Source organism: Leptosomus discolor, chromosome 1 (assembly GCF_034619465.1).
Source record: "Leptosomus discolor isolate bLepDis1 chromosome 1, bLepDis1.hap2, whole genome shotgun sequence".
NCBI classification, from domain to species: Eukaryota; Metazoa; Chordata; class Aves; order Leptosomiformes; family Leptosomidae; genus Leptosomus; species Leptosomus discolor.
The window spans coordinates 96,733,909-96,753,435 of NC_141391.1; the positions used below are offsets into that span (position 1 = coordinate 96,733,909).

Here is a 19,527-nt window from a genome sequence, read left to right on the forward strand (position 1 = left end):
TCTATTTTCATTTGCTGTCAGTTTGCGTTAGAATCAGTGAACTTGTTCTGTCTCAAATATTACATTTCTTCTTGGAAAAGTAATGCTAACTACATTATTGGGAGTGTTTGTAGACTTCTTGCCTTACATATTAACAAGAAACTTTATTATTTCTCAGAAAATGTATTATTTGCTGTAGTTAAATACAGAATTTTGAAAACCTTGTATTTCTTTTTCCCAGGCTGTTCGCTGCTATGAATCGCTAATTTTGAAAGCTGAAGGAAAGGTCGAGTCTGATTTCTTTTGTCAGTTAGGTCACTTCAACCTCTTATTGGAAGATTATCCAAAAGGTAAGGTTTTTTTAGTTCTTCTGATAAATGTCATTGGGGGATTGTGATTTGATGTAGTTGACAGAATGGAATGGAAGAGATTTGGATAACTTGCTGTTTTTTTGGTTTCTATTATATTTCAAAGCCAAACAGAGTAAGACTGATGATGTCTTTATGAAAATGGTTGCATTCTAAGTTCTTAATGATTTGGTTTTTTTTTTTCCTTCCTTAAATTGAAAAAAACCAAACCAAAACACTACTTGTACAGGTATGAATATGAAGTTTCTTTAGTTTGTACAGTAGTACCAGACTGCCTACTTCGTTTTTCTGGTTCATTTTTACATGCCTGTATAAGCACTTGAACCCATGGCACTGAAGGTTTCCTGTGGGGGGTGGGAGACACAAGTGCAGAGGACAAGAGCCTGCCCTAGTGCTTTCATGTGTGTCCACAATCTTGACAGGTAAGGCTGTGCTGAAAGTGTTAATTCAGAAGGAAGAATCTGCACTTTAAGTGTGTTTCAAGTTGTGTTTCAAATACGGAGTGGAAGAATGGGTGTAGGGGGTTTGTGGGGGGTGGTTTTTGGTTTTGTGGTTTGTTAGGGGGTTTTTTTGTTTGGTTTTTTTTTTTTTTTTTGGAGCTCTGCTTCATCAGTCTTTGAAATTGCTTAAATATTTTTTGCCATCGTTGCAGCCAGTGAACATAGAACCTCATGTACACTTGTGCTTTGTTCCTTGTGCATCAGTAGAGTGTTTTTTTGGTAGTGGTGTGGATTCCCAAAGATGCTCTGCTATGTTGCTGACTGAGACACTGAGCTAGATGTTCAGTTTGTCCTGTTCCCACTTCCTGTCACACTGGGTGTCAGGCCTGGTGTCTGATAGCTGCCTCACTTCCAGTGATTGTGGGAGGTAGGGATGAGTACAAAGCCTTTTTGGGTCTTACTCTACCTAGCTAATTGGAACAGGCCAGAATATTTAATTTTTTTCATGGAATGTCTTTTTTTCATTGTTGTTGCTTTATAGTTGTAATATGAATGTGGATCTGTTTGAGTTTGTGTAAGGAAACCAAACACTACCACCCCCACCCTGAAAATGTCTACTCCCACCCCATGCCTTTTTCCAAACACAGAAGAATACTGTAAACAGTTACCTTGGGACAGAGAAAGAGGGAAGTTAATTATAACTGGTAGTAGTTCAAAAGCACTGCTTAGTGATTCAGGCCAGATGTGGACTGTGTCATTAACAGTGTGTCTGTGTGTCCCCTTGTTCATTATGTCTGACATAAACCAGTGTGAGTTAGAGTTCTTGGAACCTTCATTTTTTAGGTGACAAACGTTTAGATTTGATGTTACTAGGGAGGAATTTGCAGTTCTATAATTTCATTCTGTAAATCCAGAAGGCTTTGAGTGATTGAGGCATCTGTCGCTGTTGAATAGATGGGGAGCTTAGGGACCTTGGTACCTACAACTTGTACCGACATTTGAGGAACCCAGAACTTATACCTTCATCCCATCCAACTGGTGTAATTTAACCACTGTTTTTTCCAATTCCAGAGACATGGGAAAACCTGAAGGGAATGTTGGCAGTATGCTGGCTATAGAATTTACTGAAGAATAGTCTGATCCCATGTTTTTATTTTATTTTATGAAAATTCAGCCACCCCCTCTGCAAACAACTTACACTGCTGTTTCTGATTAGCCTGATACAACTTGGTATGATGTGAGTGCAGTATGGCTGAGTATATTTTACTTGGCAAAGACAGTGCAGGATTGTGGGCTGAACTGTATTAACTCTGGTGTTGAGTTGATAACAGTTAAGAGTGACAGGACTAGGTGTTGCTGTGGATCAGAGGCGAGGTTTACTGATGGAGGAGTCTGCTTTGTGCTGGATATATAGTTTTAAAAACAAGGATAAAAATTACAAATGGTGGTTGAAAATATCACTTCTCCAGAACTGTAAACAAGCATGAGCAGAACTGTGTGGCAAGAAACATTTAGGCTTTAAAAACCTCGATTAAAATACTTAGTATTTTCTTAGAGACCTGTTTAAAGTCGCATCTCAATCATGAAAGGACTCTCAAAAAGTCAGAAAACTCTGTTAGTAATGAAATATGAAAAAAAAAGGTGTATCTGTATTTTCAAAGGAATGGTGTAGTAGTGAAAGTAATACTTGAGGAATTGTAATTGAGGGGAAAAGGGAAATTAAAGGGGTTTTTTTATTAAGTGAGGGGGGCACGCTCTTAACAGTGGTTGTTGAACTCTGTACCAGTGACTGTAAAAGTCTTATGCACAGTGCAAAAAGTTTAAGTGTTCTATAATTAATTTACTACTGTTACATGAAAGAAATAGAATGCTGGTGCGTTGCATTACAAATTTAAAGTAGAAATAAATTTTATTCCATTCTATAAATTCTGTTACTCAAAGTATCATACATTCTAATTGCAATTAGATTTAAATTTTAAACACTTGGGAACTGAAAAGTGAGTTGAAGTGTTTTGATCTCACTAATGTGTGTTTTAGACGATTTTTAAGTCCTGAAGTTTCAGAAGTGTAAAAAGCTGAAGCAGGATGATCTTATAAATCTGTCTATAGTCTGGAGTTAGCCTTGGACAAAGTTGTGGAGAAGTTGATGTATTTAATAAATTGGATATAATTAATAAAATATCACAAGGTAGTAGCATGACTAATACTGAACAACTTTTCTTTTCATTGGCAGCCTATTATTGATTCAATTAAATATCTTTAATAGGTGTACACCTTTGTATATAATGCAGAAAGGTGTGTTGCTCGTTATCAAAGGCAAATGTGATAGTATTCTTTGTTTAAAAGCGTTTGCAATATAGCTTGTGCTAGGTAGAACAAAACTGTTAGTTGATTGCAGAAGTCTGATCAGTGATCAAGATGAAGCAACGCTTGGTTGATACAGATCTGTTAGGTTTCCTGTGTAATTTCTTCTGTTTTGATCTGTCCCATTTTTTTCACAAATATGTTGACAAATGTGGATCATTCTGTTGGGTGTATTTGTTGCATGTTAGTATTTTCGTGTAGCTAATACCTTCTCATATACGTAGTAAAAAAGGCTGTAGGTCATTTCTTCATAAGAATTAGGACTCACCCCCCGGAAAAGAGGGACCTTGAGAAAGATGCAGGGCAGGTTATTGCATATCGTTACTGGAACTAACCAGACAAATGCTTCCCTTGCTGCATGTATGTGTGAAATACCAGTTTAGGGGCAGGCTGCCTCTGAATGTGGAGTAAGCTGATGGCTCATATCTTGCTGAAGTCTAAATACATCTAGCATGCATATTTATATTTTTAGATGAAACCTGTAAAATGTTGTGGTAATTTCTCTTGAAGTGCATTGTTTTCTGTCACTTGTAGCCAATGAAGTCCAAATTTAATATGCTTTTTTTTTTTTATTAAAAAGATAGACTTGTCTCCAACAAAAAGGACTTTGTCTCACGACAAAAGTTGTGAGTTTACATCAGAAATTACTGGATGAGGTTCTTTCTTCTCTGCATTATTCTGAGGTTAGACTAGAGTATCATAATGTTTTTTCCTAGCCTTTAAAATATCTGAAGCTGGTCTGCAGCTTATAGTTTTCTCAAAATGCAGAATGTTTGAATTGCTGCTGTTAGCTAAAGGGTTTTCTCAGCAGCTGTGAAACTAAGTTCTCTTGTTAATTGCACTCTGCTACTCTTAGGGGAAGATCCTAGGCAAGGTATTAACCTTCTTGCAGATTTTGAGTACTATGAGCCACTGACTTTTATTCAGATGATTATAACCAAGGCAGTTTTATTCAGCTTAGCAAGCATGTTCAGGGTGGTTTCTGTGCCGAGCTTTCATCATCTTGATCATTACAGGTCAGAATTTGGCTGCAGAATTTCCCAAAATGAGAATGTTTGCTCCTCCCAGTCAAAACTATTCTGTTTCCTCAGTAGCATTTTCTTAACTCTAATCTGAGGTCGTCCTCCCTTTTTTTTTTTTTTTTTTCCCCTGGTGAGGCAGCTATTCCCTAGCTGTTTAATTGCTTCAGAGGTTTCTAAACCCGTCGTTCCCTGGGTGTGTCTTTAGTGGCACCCCCTGCCTGCTCACTGCTGCTGTCTGCTTTGTGCTGGCACAGCTGAACGTGCAGCTGTGTGGGGAGCTGATCCAACTGAAAAATAACCTAGCAGAAAAAAGTGATGCAGTTGCCCCAGAATGTGAAACCTCAGCCTCAGGTTTTGCCAGAGGAGGTGGATGCGTTGCCATGTAGGCTTTTGGATGTGCTGTGGATCCAGCTGGGACTCCATGGTATATACCTGTGAACTTTGTTTGCTACTGCATTCCTTAGGAGGGCCAGGATTTCACCAAAATTGTTGTGCTGCTAGTCTTGGAGGAAACGTTGCTACATCAGTAGTTGGAGATTTTTTTAATTTTTTTTTTCCATGACCCTGGTTTCCGTAAGGAGTACGGAGTGTAGACAGTGATCTGTAAGGTTTATGTTCTAGTTGAATGCTGTTTAATGAGCTCATGGACTCTGACATCATCTGTGTTTTTTCTTAGGGATCTTCATATCTATTTTGTGGAAGAGTCCAATATATGTGCTGTGTTCCAGCCTGTGACTTGGAGGGCAGCTAACAGTTGCACAAGTGGAGACGTGCTTTTATCATTTGCCTCCTTGAATTGATGTTCTCTTAAGCAAAATTCCTGGAAGTAGATAATGCAGTTAATAAATGAGTTGGGAAAAACATGCAATTATTCACATCACAGTTACTAAAGCACAATAAATACTGTACTAAAATAGTTCTTATTGCTGTATTCAAGTGATGATCACATTTTTTATGTACTATGTCAGAACAGTTTTAATAATACTTTGTTTGTAGATAGCGACTGCATTGTCAAAAGCACTAAAATAAAAATATTGTAAGTTATAAGGTAGTGTTAAGTAGTCCAAGGGCATTTTTTAGCAATTGTTAGGCTAAAATTTAAAATAAAACTGAAAAAAATACAGAATGCTTATTGGGGTGCTCATTTATTTAAGATACAGCTTAAAACTAAAATTTAAACACTTGTTGATTGTTCTTTTGTGAACAAGATTGTTTTCTTGTTTGGTGGTGAAAACAACTCCCAAATTCAACGACATACCTATGTTCCTTTCTGCTTACAGTTCCAGCTCTGTTGAGAATGTCTCTGTAGTGGTTAATGTCTTAGTCTTTGAGGACTTTGAAAGAAAGTATTGTCATTAGGAAGCATTTCAATGCACTGTGATCTGAGGTACAGAGTAGTAGGAGTCATCTTAAAACTTACGTAAGAGAACTTCCCAGCATAGATAGGATTATGCTGGTTGCTGCTGTCTTTTACTGATGAGTCCTGAAGAACTAGAATGGATTTTAAGTAGCATAGCAATCCGAATGAGTTTAGGAAGAGATGACTGTTTCACATAAGTGTGAATTGTAGGTTCAAGGGGTTTTATTTTGTTGTTTGTAATTGTTAATAGCTGTCAGTAATTGGATTGCTTCTATTTAGAGCTGTTTATTTCATCTTCAGGATGCCGTTGTTGAATTTTGGGTGGTTTAATTTCAGGTGGTTCAAACCATTATGTGAAATTCCTATAGAAAGAAGTAAGAATGTTATTGTAAGCCTAAAACATTAAAACATTCTTTATAAATAGTGTGGGGGGAGGGGACGTTAGCAGAAGATTGTTATTGCAGAATATAGCTGGACCATGTTTTTTGTCTGGTTGTCTGAAAACTTGGATTTTGGGCAGTGTTCTAAATAAGCACTTAATTGTTAAAAGTTGCTTGGCGCAATATGCTCTTAGAAGGATTTTTGAGCTTCATATGATTCCACTGTGTCCCTTCGCTGATACTCTCAACATTTGAAGACCTTTTATAGAGTTCATTATCTAAAGGATTTCTGTAACAGTCAACTCGTTGTCAAACTCGTGTATGTCTTACATGTTTAATACTTCCTGGTCTCCTGTGCAACTCATAGCTGGACACGATTGTGGGACAGTGGGCTTTTCACCACTTTGCTGCTGCATTAAATTTCCAGACGAGGATGTGTAGTTGTTAATAAAATTACTTAGGATTATTTGGTGATTTTTTCATTCTTTAATGTATGATTGTGTTGCCTTTGTGTGTCTGCCTTCATTCTCTGTTAAGACAGACATTCTTTAGGCTTCTATGTTTGTCTCCTTGGTACTTTGAGCACAGATGTCTGGAGGAAATGGAGAACAGCCTCTTTCCGGAGGCCGTGGAGCAAAAGGGCTGAGCTGCATTTTGCTGCTCTAGCTTTCACAAAACGGTGTTTTTTGTTTTTTTTTTTTTTGTGTCTTTATAGAGTCATGTAGGTTGGAAAAGACGTTTAAGGTCATTGAGTCCAACCGTAAACCTAACACTGCCAAGTCCACCACTAAACCATGTCCCTAAGTGCCACATCTACAGGTCTTTTAAATACCTCCAGGGATGGTGACTCTACCACTTCCCTGGGCAGCCTGTTCTAGTGCTTGACAACCCTTTTGGTGAAGAAATTCTTCCTAATGTCCAATCTAAGCCTCCCCTGGTGCAACTTGAGGCCATTTCCTCTGACAAGTCCTATGACTTGTTACTTGGGAGAAGAGACCGACCCCCACCTCGCTACAACCTCCTCTCAGGTAGTTGTAGAGAGTGGTAAGGTCTCCCCTCAGCCTCCTGTTCTCCAGGCTGAACAACCCTAGTTCCCTCAGCCGCCCCCCATAAGACCTGTTCTCCAGGCCCTTCACCAGCTGCATTGCTCTTCTCTGGACACACTCCAGCACCTCAGTGTCTTTCTTGTAGTGAGGGGCCCAAAACTGCACACGGTATTTGAGGTGCGGCCTCACCAGTGCCGAGTACAGGGGGACTGTAGTCTGGAGAAGAGGAGGCTGAGGGGAGACCGTATCGCTCTCTACAGCTACGTGAAAGGAAGTTGTAGTGAGGTGGGTGTTGGTCTCTTCTCACAAGTAGTAAGTGGGAGGACAAGAGGAAGTGGCCTCAAGTCCGTCAGGGAAGGTTTAGATTGGGTGTTAGGAAAAATTTCTTTACTGAAAGAGTGGTCGAACATTGGAAGAGGCTGCCCAGGGAAGTGCTGGAGTCACCATCCCTGGAAGTGTTTAAAAACGGTGTAGATGTGGCACTTTGGGACATGTTTTAGTGGGCGTGGTGGTGTTGGGTTGACTGTTGGACTTGATGATCTTGGAGGTCTTTTTCCAACCTAATGATTCTATGATGATCCCTCCCTACTCCTACTGGCCACACTATTTCTGATACAGGCCAGGATGCTGTTGGCCTTCTTGGCCACCTGGGCACACTGCTGGCTCATGTTCAACCAGTTGTTGACCAGCATCCCCAGGCTCTTTTCTGCCAGGCAGCTTTCCAGCCACTCATCCCCAAGCCTGTAGCGCTGCATGGGGTTGTTGTGAGCCAAGTGCAGAACCTGGCACTTGGCTTTGTTGAACCTCATAGAGCTGGCCTTGGCCCGTTGATCCAGCCTGTCCAGATCCCTCTGCAGAGCCTTCCTGCCCTCGAGCAGATCAACGCTCCCACCCAACTTGGTGTCATCTGCAAACTTACTGAGGGAGCACTCAATCCCCTTGTCCAGATCATTGATAAAGATATTAAACAGAACTGGCCCCAGTACTGAGCCCTGGGGAACACCACTTGTGCTGGTCACCAACTGGATTGAACTCCATTCACCACTACTCTTTGGGCCCGGCCACGCAGGCAGTTTTTTACTCAGCTAAGAGTCAATTCCATTGACTCAACCTTGGAATTTCCTCACCTTTTGATGTCTTTAATTTTATGGCCCAGCAGTGTTCATCTTGCTAGGTTAAAACACTATTGTGGATAAAACCTGCACTATGTAATAAGCTGTTTCTGTAACTTGCATATGTGTCCTAGGTGTTTAATGAAGATTTGTTTTTCCTGGAAGAATTGTCAGATTTAAAGGATTGCTTGTGTCCTTTCCTTGCGTCCATTGTGCAGTTCTTCAGCTTATTTTCTATCTTACTATTTGTTTTCACATCAGATAAACACTAAGAAATATTAGTCATTGTTTAAAAATTCACATTGAAAAAAGAAATTTCTATTTAAGAAAAGTATTGATTTCCACAGAAAAATTTGGAGCTTTGAGTTGTTTTAAAGTTCTCTTTTCAGGGGTATGTCATAAAATCAATGCTTGCTGTTAATTCTTTAAAGTTCAGCAAGCCAAAAATTTGTGTTAGTCACATTTAGCCTTGCAAGGTGCCACTAGATGGTGTCAGTATCTAGTTCACTTTTTCCTTACTGAAGCACTAAAGTACTCAAACTGCTGCATGTTTGCATCACTTTCAAAGGCCTCTTAAATTTTCAGGTATCATAAAGTAGGTTTGTTAGAGCAGATCATAAAAGCTATCCCGTGAGTGTGTGATTTGTGATCAGATGTGCTAAAAATGGCAGGTAGGTGGATGTCATGCAGTCTAGGCATTTTGCTCCCCATGTTTACCTTACTCGTTTGTTTAGGTTATGTATTTATAGACTCTGGATATGCAGAGAGATTGTCTGTAGTGTCACTGAAACAATTACCTATTTCATAAAGTTTTACTATTTTCTTATGACGTTAAGTAGATTTAAACAAAAAAATAACATCCTGAAACCACATACATGGTAATTATGTAAAATCTGTTTTGTATTCTTTATGTGAAATCAAGGAATCTTGAACAGGGGCAAATAAGAAACCAGTATCATTCCTGTCCTGATTCTGAGATGTCTTCTCTTGACCCCAGTTGTAGTAAGAGAGGAAGACAAACTGAGGGGAAAATAATCAAGGCTGTCAGTGTTAAAGTAACTGTAGATGTTGCAAAGTGGGTAGTTCTGGGTGGCTGTAAAAACCTGTAAGAACAGGAAACCAGTAGACCGTGACTGTTGTGAACTCATCGGGGGTCAGCTCTGCAATAGGTGGCAGAGGCTTAAACACAGATTCCGAAGTGAGCCTGAGCTCAGGAGGTTTCTTACTGGCCTGTAGCTTTAATTCTTTGGGTGGAAAGATTGTGTTTTTCTTTTCAGAGCTGTTTTAGGTTCTTTCATTCTCCTCAAGCAATATAGCTGATGGTGACCACCACCCTCATCTTCCACCCTCCCTATTCACAGGGTAGGATGGTAAATGCTGTGTCTGCCACTCAGTAGGTTGGTTGTAGGGTTTTCAAGAGTCTGATGATAAGGATTGCCTGTTAGGCAAATGGTGTAAATTGCCAGGTTTTGGAGAGAGATGTTAACAGGGAGAGTGTAAACCAATGCAGTAAGTAATGAAATACTGGGCAGAAATACAGAGCTAGGTAATTATGAGCATGTTTTTTAGAAATTCTCAAGTCACTTGTCCAATATTGTTTTAGAGGTCTGAATGTGGTCTCTCAGCTTTGTGCTTTTAAGAGTTTTCTGTGGTTGACTGGGTCATTTTATGAATATAGTTGAGAGTGAAGCAAGAAGTGTCCTACTGTTGACACTCAGTCCTGTTCTGAGTTCAGACATGCATTTTCTAGATGCTCAGGAGTGTTCTGCATGCTGAAAAAAGAAACTTTTATGTATTTGGCATCCAGCAATTCTGTATGTTCAAGAATTTCAGTGGCAAACTTTTAGATTGGAAAAGCTCAATAATAAGTTCCTAATCAGAAGATGGCAGAATTCAGCTGTGCCAAAGAGTGATTTCAAAGCAGTCAATTATGTTTAAAAAAGGACATCTTAACTGAAATGGGATAATTCACTTGTATCTGTAAAAATGAGCGTTGACCCTATGTTGAAAGAGGGGCAGTAGTTCTTAGAATTTTTTTTGTGACAAAAATTGTCTCACCTTGGAATGACCAGTCTTGGTTGAAAAGTGAAGGTGCAAATGACATTGCAGCATTTAGTATTGCTAAATAGTTTTGTGTGGTGTTTGGTTTTAATTTGTTCTTTAAATGCTACTGAAGTGATGCATGACACAAGTGACTTTCTTTTCACTTTTCAGTAAACCAGAGAATATCATCCTATAATTAGAATCCTAGCAGTGCTGAAATATAGCCTGTGTTTCGGACAGGGACTTGTGTAAAATTTTTGTTGCTCAGCAGATTCACTTGTTAGTTTTCTCTTAATCTAGAATAGAGTTTGTAATTTGAGGGGCTTGCACTCATTTCCCATAGTTATAAACTTCATTTAAGAGAGAAGTTGCTTGTAGTTCCATAATACACTTTTTAGATAAGATATTCTATTTCTACATCGTAGAACTCAGGGTCAATGTCTGCTCACTGGTGACTTGCTCGGAGTAGGAAGTATGGTAGTATTCAAATTTATAGTTCATGTTCTACTGCTTTAAAACTAGTAGATTTATTTAGTTTTTCAAAAATATTGTTTTCATAATTTGGTTTCTAGCCTCTTTTTGTATGCATAATTCTTAAGGATATGCTTGATTCATGTGGGCTCTGGCAAAAAAGAATGTTCTCTTGAATCCCTTTTTTCTGTTTTTCTGCCTGTTCCTTCAATCTTTTCTAGCAGAGCTTGAGTGTTTGTGGAGTAGGTATTTAATCTAGTTGTAAAGAGGGCTGAAATAAACTTTCACAGGTAACTAACTGTAAGTTGAGCACTTGTTGATGATTTAACAACAGTTTCTAGTTGTCTAACTTTCATAAGGAAGAAAGAGACATTTAGCTCCTGTATAAGGGATCCCTCCATGATTCATTGTTACTCATTTTCAGCACAACGCTGAGAATTTTAGCATTTCATCTTCAAGAAGTTAAGTAGAAGCAGAATACAGTTACCGTAGAAGGAAAGGCTGGATCCCTGGAAGAGGTTGCTGAACCCACAAGTAGGATTGGGCACTTCAGACACTTAAGAGGACTGTAGTGTCGTCTTTGTTCTTCTGGAACAGTAGTGTGACCTTCCTTAGAATGAAGGCCTTACCTTCTTATCGTGTAAACATGAAATCTGCTTCAGCAGTCCCTGCTGTTTCCGTGTACTTGTTTTTAATTGTAACATGAGCCTGGCACATTAAAGCCATCATGTCAACTGTACTTTGGGAAGTTGCTATGCTTTATTGAAGAATGGAAGAATTAGAAAAGAAAACAGTTTGCAAACACCAACACTCTTAAGGAAAAGTGGCAGGTTATCATGGAGCAAAGACTCCTTTCTTGCATTGTAAGAACTTTTCCCTGTGTTAAATGGAGGTGCTAGAATTTCTCTGGGCAAGTTTCTTTATAAGCAGTGATGTTAGTGGAGCCTGGTTTCCTGTGCCTCCCAGTCTTCCTTCTCCCCTGACACAGGGCTTTATCAGGTATGAATGAGTTGAATACCTTCAGATGTCTTCTCTTTTCTCAGTGCTTCTCACCTCTGTTCTGTTGTCTCTGACCGGTGAACGGGGCTGCGCACGCTCTGACTAGCTAGAGTTAGGAGCAAGAACAAAGGCTTGAGCTGTACAGCTTTGTGCTGTACTTGCATATGGAATGTTTTGGTCACTTAATAGCAGTAAGGCTTTTTTTTCCTCTTTCTTTCCTTTTTCAGTCTTATGTTTCTTCTCTGGTTTTGATTTGGTCATTTTTTTAACTGTTGATGTTTCAGAAACTTAGTAGTGGTACCTTAACTGCTGTAGGGAAACATATATTTCAGCTCTCCTGTTCAATGGGATATGCTCATGTGGGTATGACTATATTTTTTAACAGCTGCACTGAAGAAGTTCTCCCTTTTATTTTCACAGTATAAACACTTAGGATTGTATTTAATATTCTTTTAATCTTTTTATTTTATCCATATCCCCTGTATAATTGAATGCAGTAGTCACTTTTTTAGGAAAGGAATAGATTACAAGAAGTTCTCAGTTTCTTGAATCTTGCATAATATGATGCTGTTGACTTAAGTACTTGAAATATGTTTTAACCTTTAAAATCGGGATATGTACTGCTTGACCAAAAAAAAAACAAACCCATAAAATTTCATTTTATTTAAATGTGACACATTACAAAACTGTTTCAGTGTGTGTGTGTGTGTGTGTGTTTTCCTATTTGGGAAGGTCATTCCCATGTTCAAGAGCTAATTATGCCTTTCTGTTAAAAAGTCATTAATGATACCTGGGAGAAGGTGAATCTAGGAGGAAGTAGTATTTGGGGTAGGAGGTTATATTGTGTTATTGTGAACATCTTTTTTAACATAATGGGACACGGTTTAGTGGTGGACTTTGTAGTGTTAGGATAATGGTTGGACTTGATGATCTTAAAGGTCTTTTCCAACCAAAATGATTCTGTGATACTATAATTACAGAATATTACTGAAATATGCTTAGTCTTAATAGTCTTAAATTTATGTTGTTAGACTGCAGTCATATCCTTCAGTTTGTACTGAAATTTTTTTGGGGGTGGGGGAGGAATTGTACTCTTAAATTGTGAAAGACTTAGCCTAAGTGACTAGATTTTTAAGTGATTTTTGTCCATCTAAGTTGCATGTAAACTTTTAACACATATTGCATGTTGGTAGTGTAAAGGATGATGAGTCTTCTCCTAGGTTTTTTTCTACTCTGGGCATCTAAATAAATCACAGTTTAGAGCACCAAAATTAGAAGCTGGCTTTACAAGCAGTTCCAGTGGTAAGTGGCACCTTACAGGCGTGATTCAGCATGTATCAGTAAGGCGTTTAAAAATTCAAGGTTTGAAGTCTTCACAGACAGATGAGTGCAAAGGTATATTCTTAAGGAGAGAAAGTTTTGTGTACCTTGTCATTATGTCTATAATTTTTCTTAATTCACTTAAACTTAAGAACTTAAGTTAGGGAAATGAATATGCAAGACGGGCATTGAAGGGTGATAAAATTTAGGCACATCATTTGTCCATGGTACTTGCAGGAAGTGAACCTGCACATAAAGTACATATTGTTCTTACTGTCTTAATCTGTTTAGTGTTTGTAGTTTTTCAAAGCAGAGGTTGTCATCTTTTGTTGTTTGGAAAATACATACTGTGTAGAAGTGTTCGTAAATCTTAAGAAGCAAACACTTGAAAAATCAAAATCTTGGTGTTACTGCAATGAATCATTATTTTAAATTCTTCATTTTTGGATAGTGCTTAGTGCAGTGTTCTTATGAGAACATAAAGGCTGTTTCTATTATAGTCTGATGTGGCCTGTTAGCCAAAGGGCAAGATGAATCAACCAGAATTTTTAGTGGGGAAGAGGGATGCAGGAATGGCAATTTGAGAAATTTGTTGCTAGGTAGAGCTAATATTCTACTGAACAGAGCTGTTCAGTTTTACAGGTTAGTCTTGGTCTTAGATGTTGAATAAAATGCAAGCTTTTTTTCAGTTGCTTTTGTTTCTCTAGTTACTGAATGAAAGGGCATGTGAAATTCATTTCGCTTTGTATGTCCCTCTGCACCAGTTCTTTAGAAATTACAGGGCATCAGGGAGCATGGTAAATGAGCTACATGATTAAATTTTTAAATCTTACAACAGTTTTTTCCAGGATGAAAATCCTGAAATTTCAAATTATTTCTTTGTTATAGGTTTTCTTTAAAATATTGCTTGATTTACATTTGTGAGATTAATAATAAATATACCTTCAGGTTGACATTTCATAAAACAAAATTATCATCTTAAGGAATGCATTACCCACAACAGTGTACTTATTGTGGCAGTGTTACTTTTATTAAACCATTTGTCATTTTAATGTTGTGTATTCTGACTCTTAAGGTTTTCTATCTTTTTCTTCAAAGGAAATGCAACAAAACAAATTCAACATTCGTTTTTCTTTCCTACAGCATTATCTGCATACCAGAGGTACTACAGTTTACAATCTGACTACTGGAAGGTCTGTATATGTTGCCTTTTTTTTTTTTTTTTAATGTATTGTTGTAAATTATTGAATTTCTGAAATACATGAATTTCAATGTAAGTTTGGAGCGTCTACCTGCAATTACTTTTTGGCATATTCATTGGATCTTAATAGAAATGTTCACCTATATGTATAATTTATTGTAAATCTTAAGTGGAAATAAATCTTCACCCTGTTTGTTTAAATGTCAGATCAATTCATTTGACATTTTTTTAGATTTTTAAAATTATTATTATTGCTGTCCATTCAGATTTTCTTATGTAAGCATAGATATTTGGATACGTATGAGTATTGAGGATTATAACCACTTGAAAGCTGCTGCGCAGGCGTTGGACTTGTACTAGGAAAAATGTTCTCAGGTTGCTTTTTATTTCCACAGATGCCAAATTGTTTAAAGTCCCTTTCAGTATTTTAAATAACATTCTTATGTAAGATAGAAAAAATCCTGTTAGTATAGCTGTCTTATCTAGAAGTCCATGTAGATGTATCAGGATTTTAAATTAATAAAATTAAAAAAATTCTTATAGGATATTGTCAAAAATAGTTAACGTTGTTATATTGTCTCATGAAATCGTTTGAAGCTTGTGACTGAGACAGAGGTGCAGGAAAACATGTAACATAGTAGATAACTTGTGTCATCTTAAGCAGCTGTTTTCCTTAAAAGTTGTGCGTATTTCAAATAAGGAGGGCTCAGCTGTGGGCAGGCACCACTGGCATCAGCGAAACAATGTTTTCTGAGTTCCTTGTTTTTTATAGGGACTATAAGTACATTCTGAAAAATCCCATGACCACTTCTTCCATTTGCGGGTGTGGAAAGGGAGAAAGGCAGGGTAAATCAAGGGTGGAAGAGTGAACCAAAATAAGTGTGTTCTGGCATATGGAAGGAGAGGTCCAATCAGAGGGCCCTAGGAAAATTGTTCACGCTGTCTTGTAAAGCCCCTGCTCCACTAGAAATTGTATGAGTGCCATTTTTTCACAAGCCGTTTTGGAGTTGGAAGTAGTTTTTTCAGAAATAACCCCTGTAGTTTAAAAATTACAACATTAAAAGCATTAAATCTATTCTTTCTTCTTACATGCTCTTGGAGGCTTAAAGATTGCTGTAATGTGGTGTTGAAATTGATCAAATAAGTAAACATCTATTGTATGGTTTCTGTTGTTTGTGCTCTTTCTGTGTTAAGCATTTCAGAATAGTTTGTGACTTGAATTAATTTTTTCAGGCTTTTGTTCTAATGGCTCATTATTAGAAGAAGTGATAGATGATTAGTAAATTATTTTCCCTGTATTTTCAGAGAGTTCAGGGTGAAATGTAAATGGTTGTATGTCTTTCCATAGGCGTAGAGTGTTTCAGCATGGCTCAGAATATTATCTGCAATTAAAATAAATGCAAACTCTGTTTTGCAGTTCCATTTCAAGAGCATGGATGGCAGTAAAATGTGTGATCTATGCTTGACTTACTGAAAGCAATTTCTGTGTGTATGCAAAGTGCTGATATTCTAATACACCTGTTTCTTGTGTATATCTCAAGAGGTTTACCATGCAGAGATTGTTTTAAAGAACTAGAGTTGCAAGCATGAGAGCGTTTTTTTGAGCTGATATAAGACATTTTGGGGGGGGGGGGTTGACGTTTTGTGGGATTTTTTTTCTTTGTAAAACCCAATAATTTTTCAACAGGTTGGCCTTACCTGGGAAGGGTACTGTGCTACTTGATCTCATTACAAGCTTCCCTATAAATGCATAGTCCAAAGTGGATTTTTTCTGATAATAATGTTGGACGTTTTTTTTCTTGGTTTTTATATGTATGAAGAAGAACCTGAAAGAATCCAAAAACATTTTTCAGTTAAAAACTTTTTTGCTGAAACTGGTAAAAATCACAGATGAATCATATTTCATCTTACTAATGGATGAGAAAGCTAGTCTGGAGTTGACAGTGGGAAGCTGCCTGGATTTGGTCTAGGGAAGGGTCTTTCCCCCTGACCCTACTTGAGAGGATTTCTTGTTACCCTGAATGCCTTGTATCTGTGAGAAACTGTTTAGTCAAGAATAGTTAAGTTTGTGGCGTATTTTTGGTCACCCTTATATGCTGTTTTGTTACAATTTGTGATCAACTTTTTTCCAAAGAGATACAGATGACTAAAAAACCAAACCAGCAGTCACATTTCCTTTTTTTACTGTTGTGTTTTTATTAAGAATATCTTTTATTTTTTTAGTTCTTACAAGGTTAGATGTCATCAATTAAGTTGTTGGAATTTGTGATGGTAAAGAAAGGAAGAGAGAGAAGGGTGTGAAGAAAGGGTGGTATTTATGAGCTGTGAGCAGAGCTGTGTGAGAGAACTGAGAAATTGATGGAGAGTGCTGAATCACATGAAGGTTATTATATAAGGCAGGTTTGAAAACAGACAGGAACAGTCTTACAAACTTAGGCAGCATATCTGAAATTACTTACTGTGGTGCAGGGCAAATTTACACGGTTGAAGTAAGTGTCCTGTATGTTCTTTGTTTTATAAATAGAAAACTTCTAGAAGGATTGTGAGAAGTATTAGGTTGCTTTGGGTGTAGTTTGGCCTCCTTACATAGTACTTTTAGTCTCTGCTACTTAGGGTTTTTCCTGTTGTGTGGGGTTGGTAATTGAGCATTATTTTCATGCATTGTTCATTATATGATATTCGTCCTACCAATTAATCTTTTTTTTCCCCTTTCACAAAGAAAAGCATTTTACTTTTTTTTTTTTTCCCCCATAGATTTTTCTGATGGTCTGATTTTTTTAACAGGTTGTTTTCTATCAGAATTCGATGCATGGCATTTTGTTGATCCTGTGGCAAAAAGAGAAAGAAAAGACAGTTCAGAAAATACATTCTAAGTATATGTTATAGTGACAGAAGTGAGGGTGAAAGGTTAGGAAGATGCTGTATTTTGCCATTTACCAGATCAATACTCTCCCCATTCTGATGAGATACACTTCTTTGAAAGGAAGTAATAATTCCTGTATGGATAGTTTTGAAAGAGCTGGGTTGCACTATGCTGCATATTCCTAAACAGACCACTTTTTGCAGTAACATCTTTGAGCACCCACAGATCAACGTAAAATGTCTTGCAAAATTACTAAGTTTCTGCAATTTTTGTTCTACGCAGGCACTGTGGTACTTTAACTCTTCATTTAAAAAAAATATTTGACTTGAAATCTTATGAAGTAAATATCTCAACTTGCATAAAAGCTGAGATAACTTAATAGAGCTCTTGCATTCAAGTAGTTTTCTCAATGTTTCTTCTTCTTATGTGCCTATGCTAAAATAAATCTCCCTTCTGTGCAATGTACTTCATTCTGATTTCTTTTTAAAACTCCCCTGTGTCAACATGTTGGGGGAGGTGAGGAGGACTGTGGGGGATGAACGGATAGGAAGGGCAGTTCAGGAGAGGGAGACAACTAGAACTGCAGTTTGTAGGTTTTGATGCTGCTGAGAAAATAAAGATATCAAGTCTAAGTGTCTACCACGGTTATCAGTTTTGACATATTCTGAGGAGGCAGGATTAGAAGCTCAGCAAGGATTAAGATATTCCTGATTTTATGATGGCAGATATCTGGCACCTGGAAAAAGTTATTTTAATCATCTCATGTGGTTGTATTATAATGCAGTTGATCATACCGAACTCTTATATAACATCTAGGTTTGGGTAGGACTCTCCTGACAGAAATTTCAGTACATGAGTGAATTGAGTGTGTGTAAGTGCAAAGCATCTGGATCTGTTGCGTTGACTTGACACAGTTACTCAGGGCAGACCTAGAAACCTTCCTCCACAGCTGTGTGTCTGCAAGAGGTTTCAGTGCTCACTAGGGTGATTCCTGGGAAGGTTTTAGAGAAGAGCCTGGTTGTCTGGTACTTTGATTAGGTCTCTTGTGCTTTTGCATGACACTGCGGCTGCAGCCCTTAACTGGTTTGATAATCTTGATTAAAGTACATTTGTGGCCTTCTGCAGGTAGATGAGTGTTTACGTATCATCAGTTAGAAATTGTGTGCCTGTAGTTGCTGCAACAGAGAATTTGAGTAGATAAAACTTTGGTATAGGTATATTAGGTAGCAACAAGCTGATTCTCTGCAGTGTTTGCATGAGCCATCTACTGCTGGCATCTCTGTGATTGGGGAATGAATAGCTTTCTAGACAAGATTTTAGTCAAATTCAGGGGATTTCAGACAATTTATGAGGAGCATGAGGGCAGCACTGCCTTGTACCTTATTCTGTGTTAGTTCATCAAAGAGAAGTATTCTGTCTGTCTTCAAGGATTTTTATAAAAAGCTGTGTTTCATTGGAGTTACAGAGGATACACAAATACTTAAAATGTTTCTATCTATATGTAAGTTGGAGGAATGTCAAGGCACAGTATTTAGAAATGCACCTGAGTGAACCTTAAAATTATGGGAGTTACTGTGAAAATGAGTTACTCCTGTATCAAGGAAAACTATTTAGCATGGACTAGGATGCTAGAACTTAGATTGAGATTTCTTTTCTTTTTAAGGCATCCTCAATTTATTCAGTTATACTCAAGTATGATATCTCTTTATAGAGAAGCTCTTGGAGTGGATCAGCCAGAAAAATCTTAATATTCCTTGTAATGTTTGAAGAACACATAATTAGCGAGTTATATCCTCCAGCATGAGTTCAAAGATAGACTTGTTGTTAGCTGTTGACTTTGGCTGGAAAGTTGCCTAGAGGAAAAGTAAATCTGTCAGGTACTCTATCATTGTTATGAAAATGGTCCTAATCACCTTTCTTTATTAAAAAGTTTTCATTTACGTGGTCGGGATGAGAACATCAAAGAAGTTTAGTAAACTTCAAGGAGGATTTTCAAAAACCTACTTCTGTGTTTCAGTGGATTTTAAGAATATTTGGGTGCAAGTATGGTACTAACTGAATTTACAGTTCCAAGGCTATGCTGTAGATGACTGAATGGTCTAGTTTAAAAAAAAAAAAAAAAAAAAAAGAGGGGGGGGGAAATAAATCCCATAATTATTTTGCAGCAAGCTAAGGTATTGGTCTAGTTCTGGAAAGCAGCTGTTTGGTACTACCTCCCCTTGTTTCCTGGACATTAGAAGTAATGTCTGAGCTCAGATGTTTACCACAGAGCTTCTTGATAATTGTTTCTTAAAATAAATGATTCTTAGAAATTTAGTTTTGCCTGTACGTTTGCAAATAACAGAATTTCTGCTCACTTTTCTCAGCCTTTATAAAACTGAGGAGAATCCAAACATACGCAGAGGTATTAAAAACAAAACAAAAGAAAAAACACCACCCAAAAAACCCCAAACCAAACCAATCTAAAATTCTCTTTAGAAAGACCAGGAAAATGCAACTGTGTATGTGTGTGCTAGTCATGGAAGAAGGATGTCATCTTGGTCTATGCTGAGTTGTTGG

General features: G+C 37.6%; 1 protein-coding gene across 10 annotated transcripts in view; it reads left to right on the top strand.

Annotated features, from left to right (window-relative positions):
- Positions 1-19,527, top strand: part of KDM6A (lysine demethylase 6A) — a 157,800-nt gene that overhangs the window by 33,299 nt on the left and 104,974 nt on the right. For all 10 annotated transcript variants that reach the window (XM_086477448.1, XM_086477463.1, XM_086477476.1 and 7 more), the window contains exons 3-4: positions 221-329; positions 14,048-14,097. In XM_086477448.1, the coding sequence (XP_086333574.1) occupies positions 221-329; positions 14,048-14,097 (159 nt within the window). The remainder of the gene's footprint in view (positions 1-220; positions 330-14,047; positions 14,098-19,527) is intronic.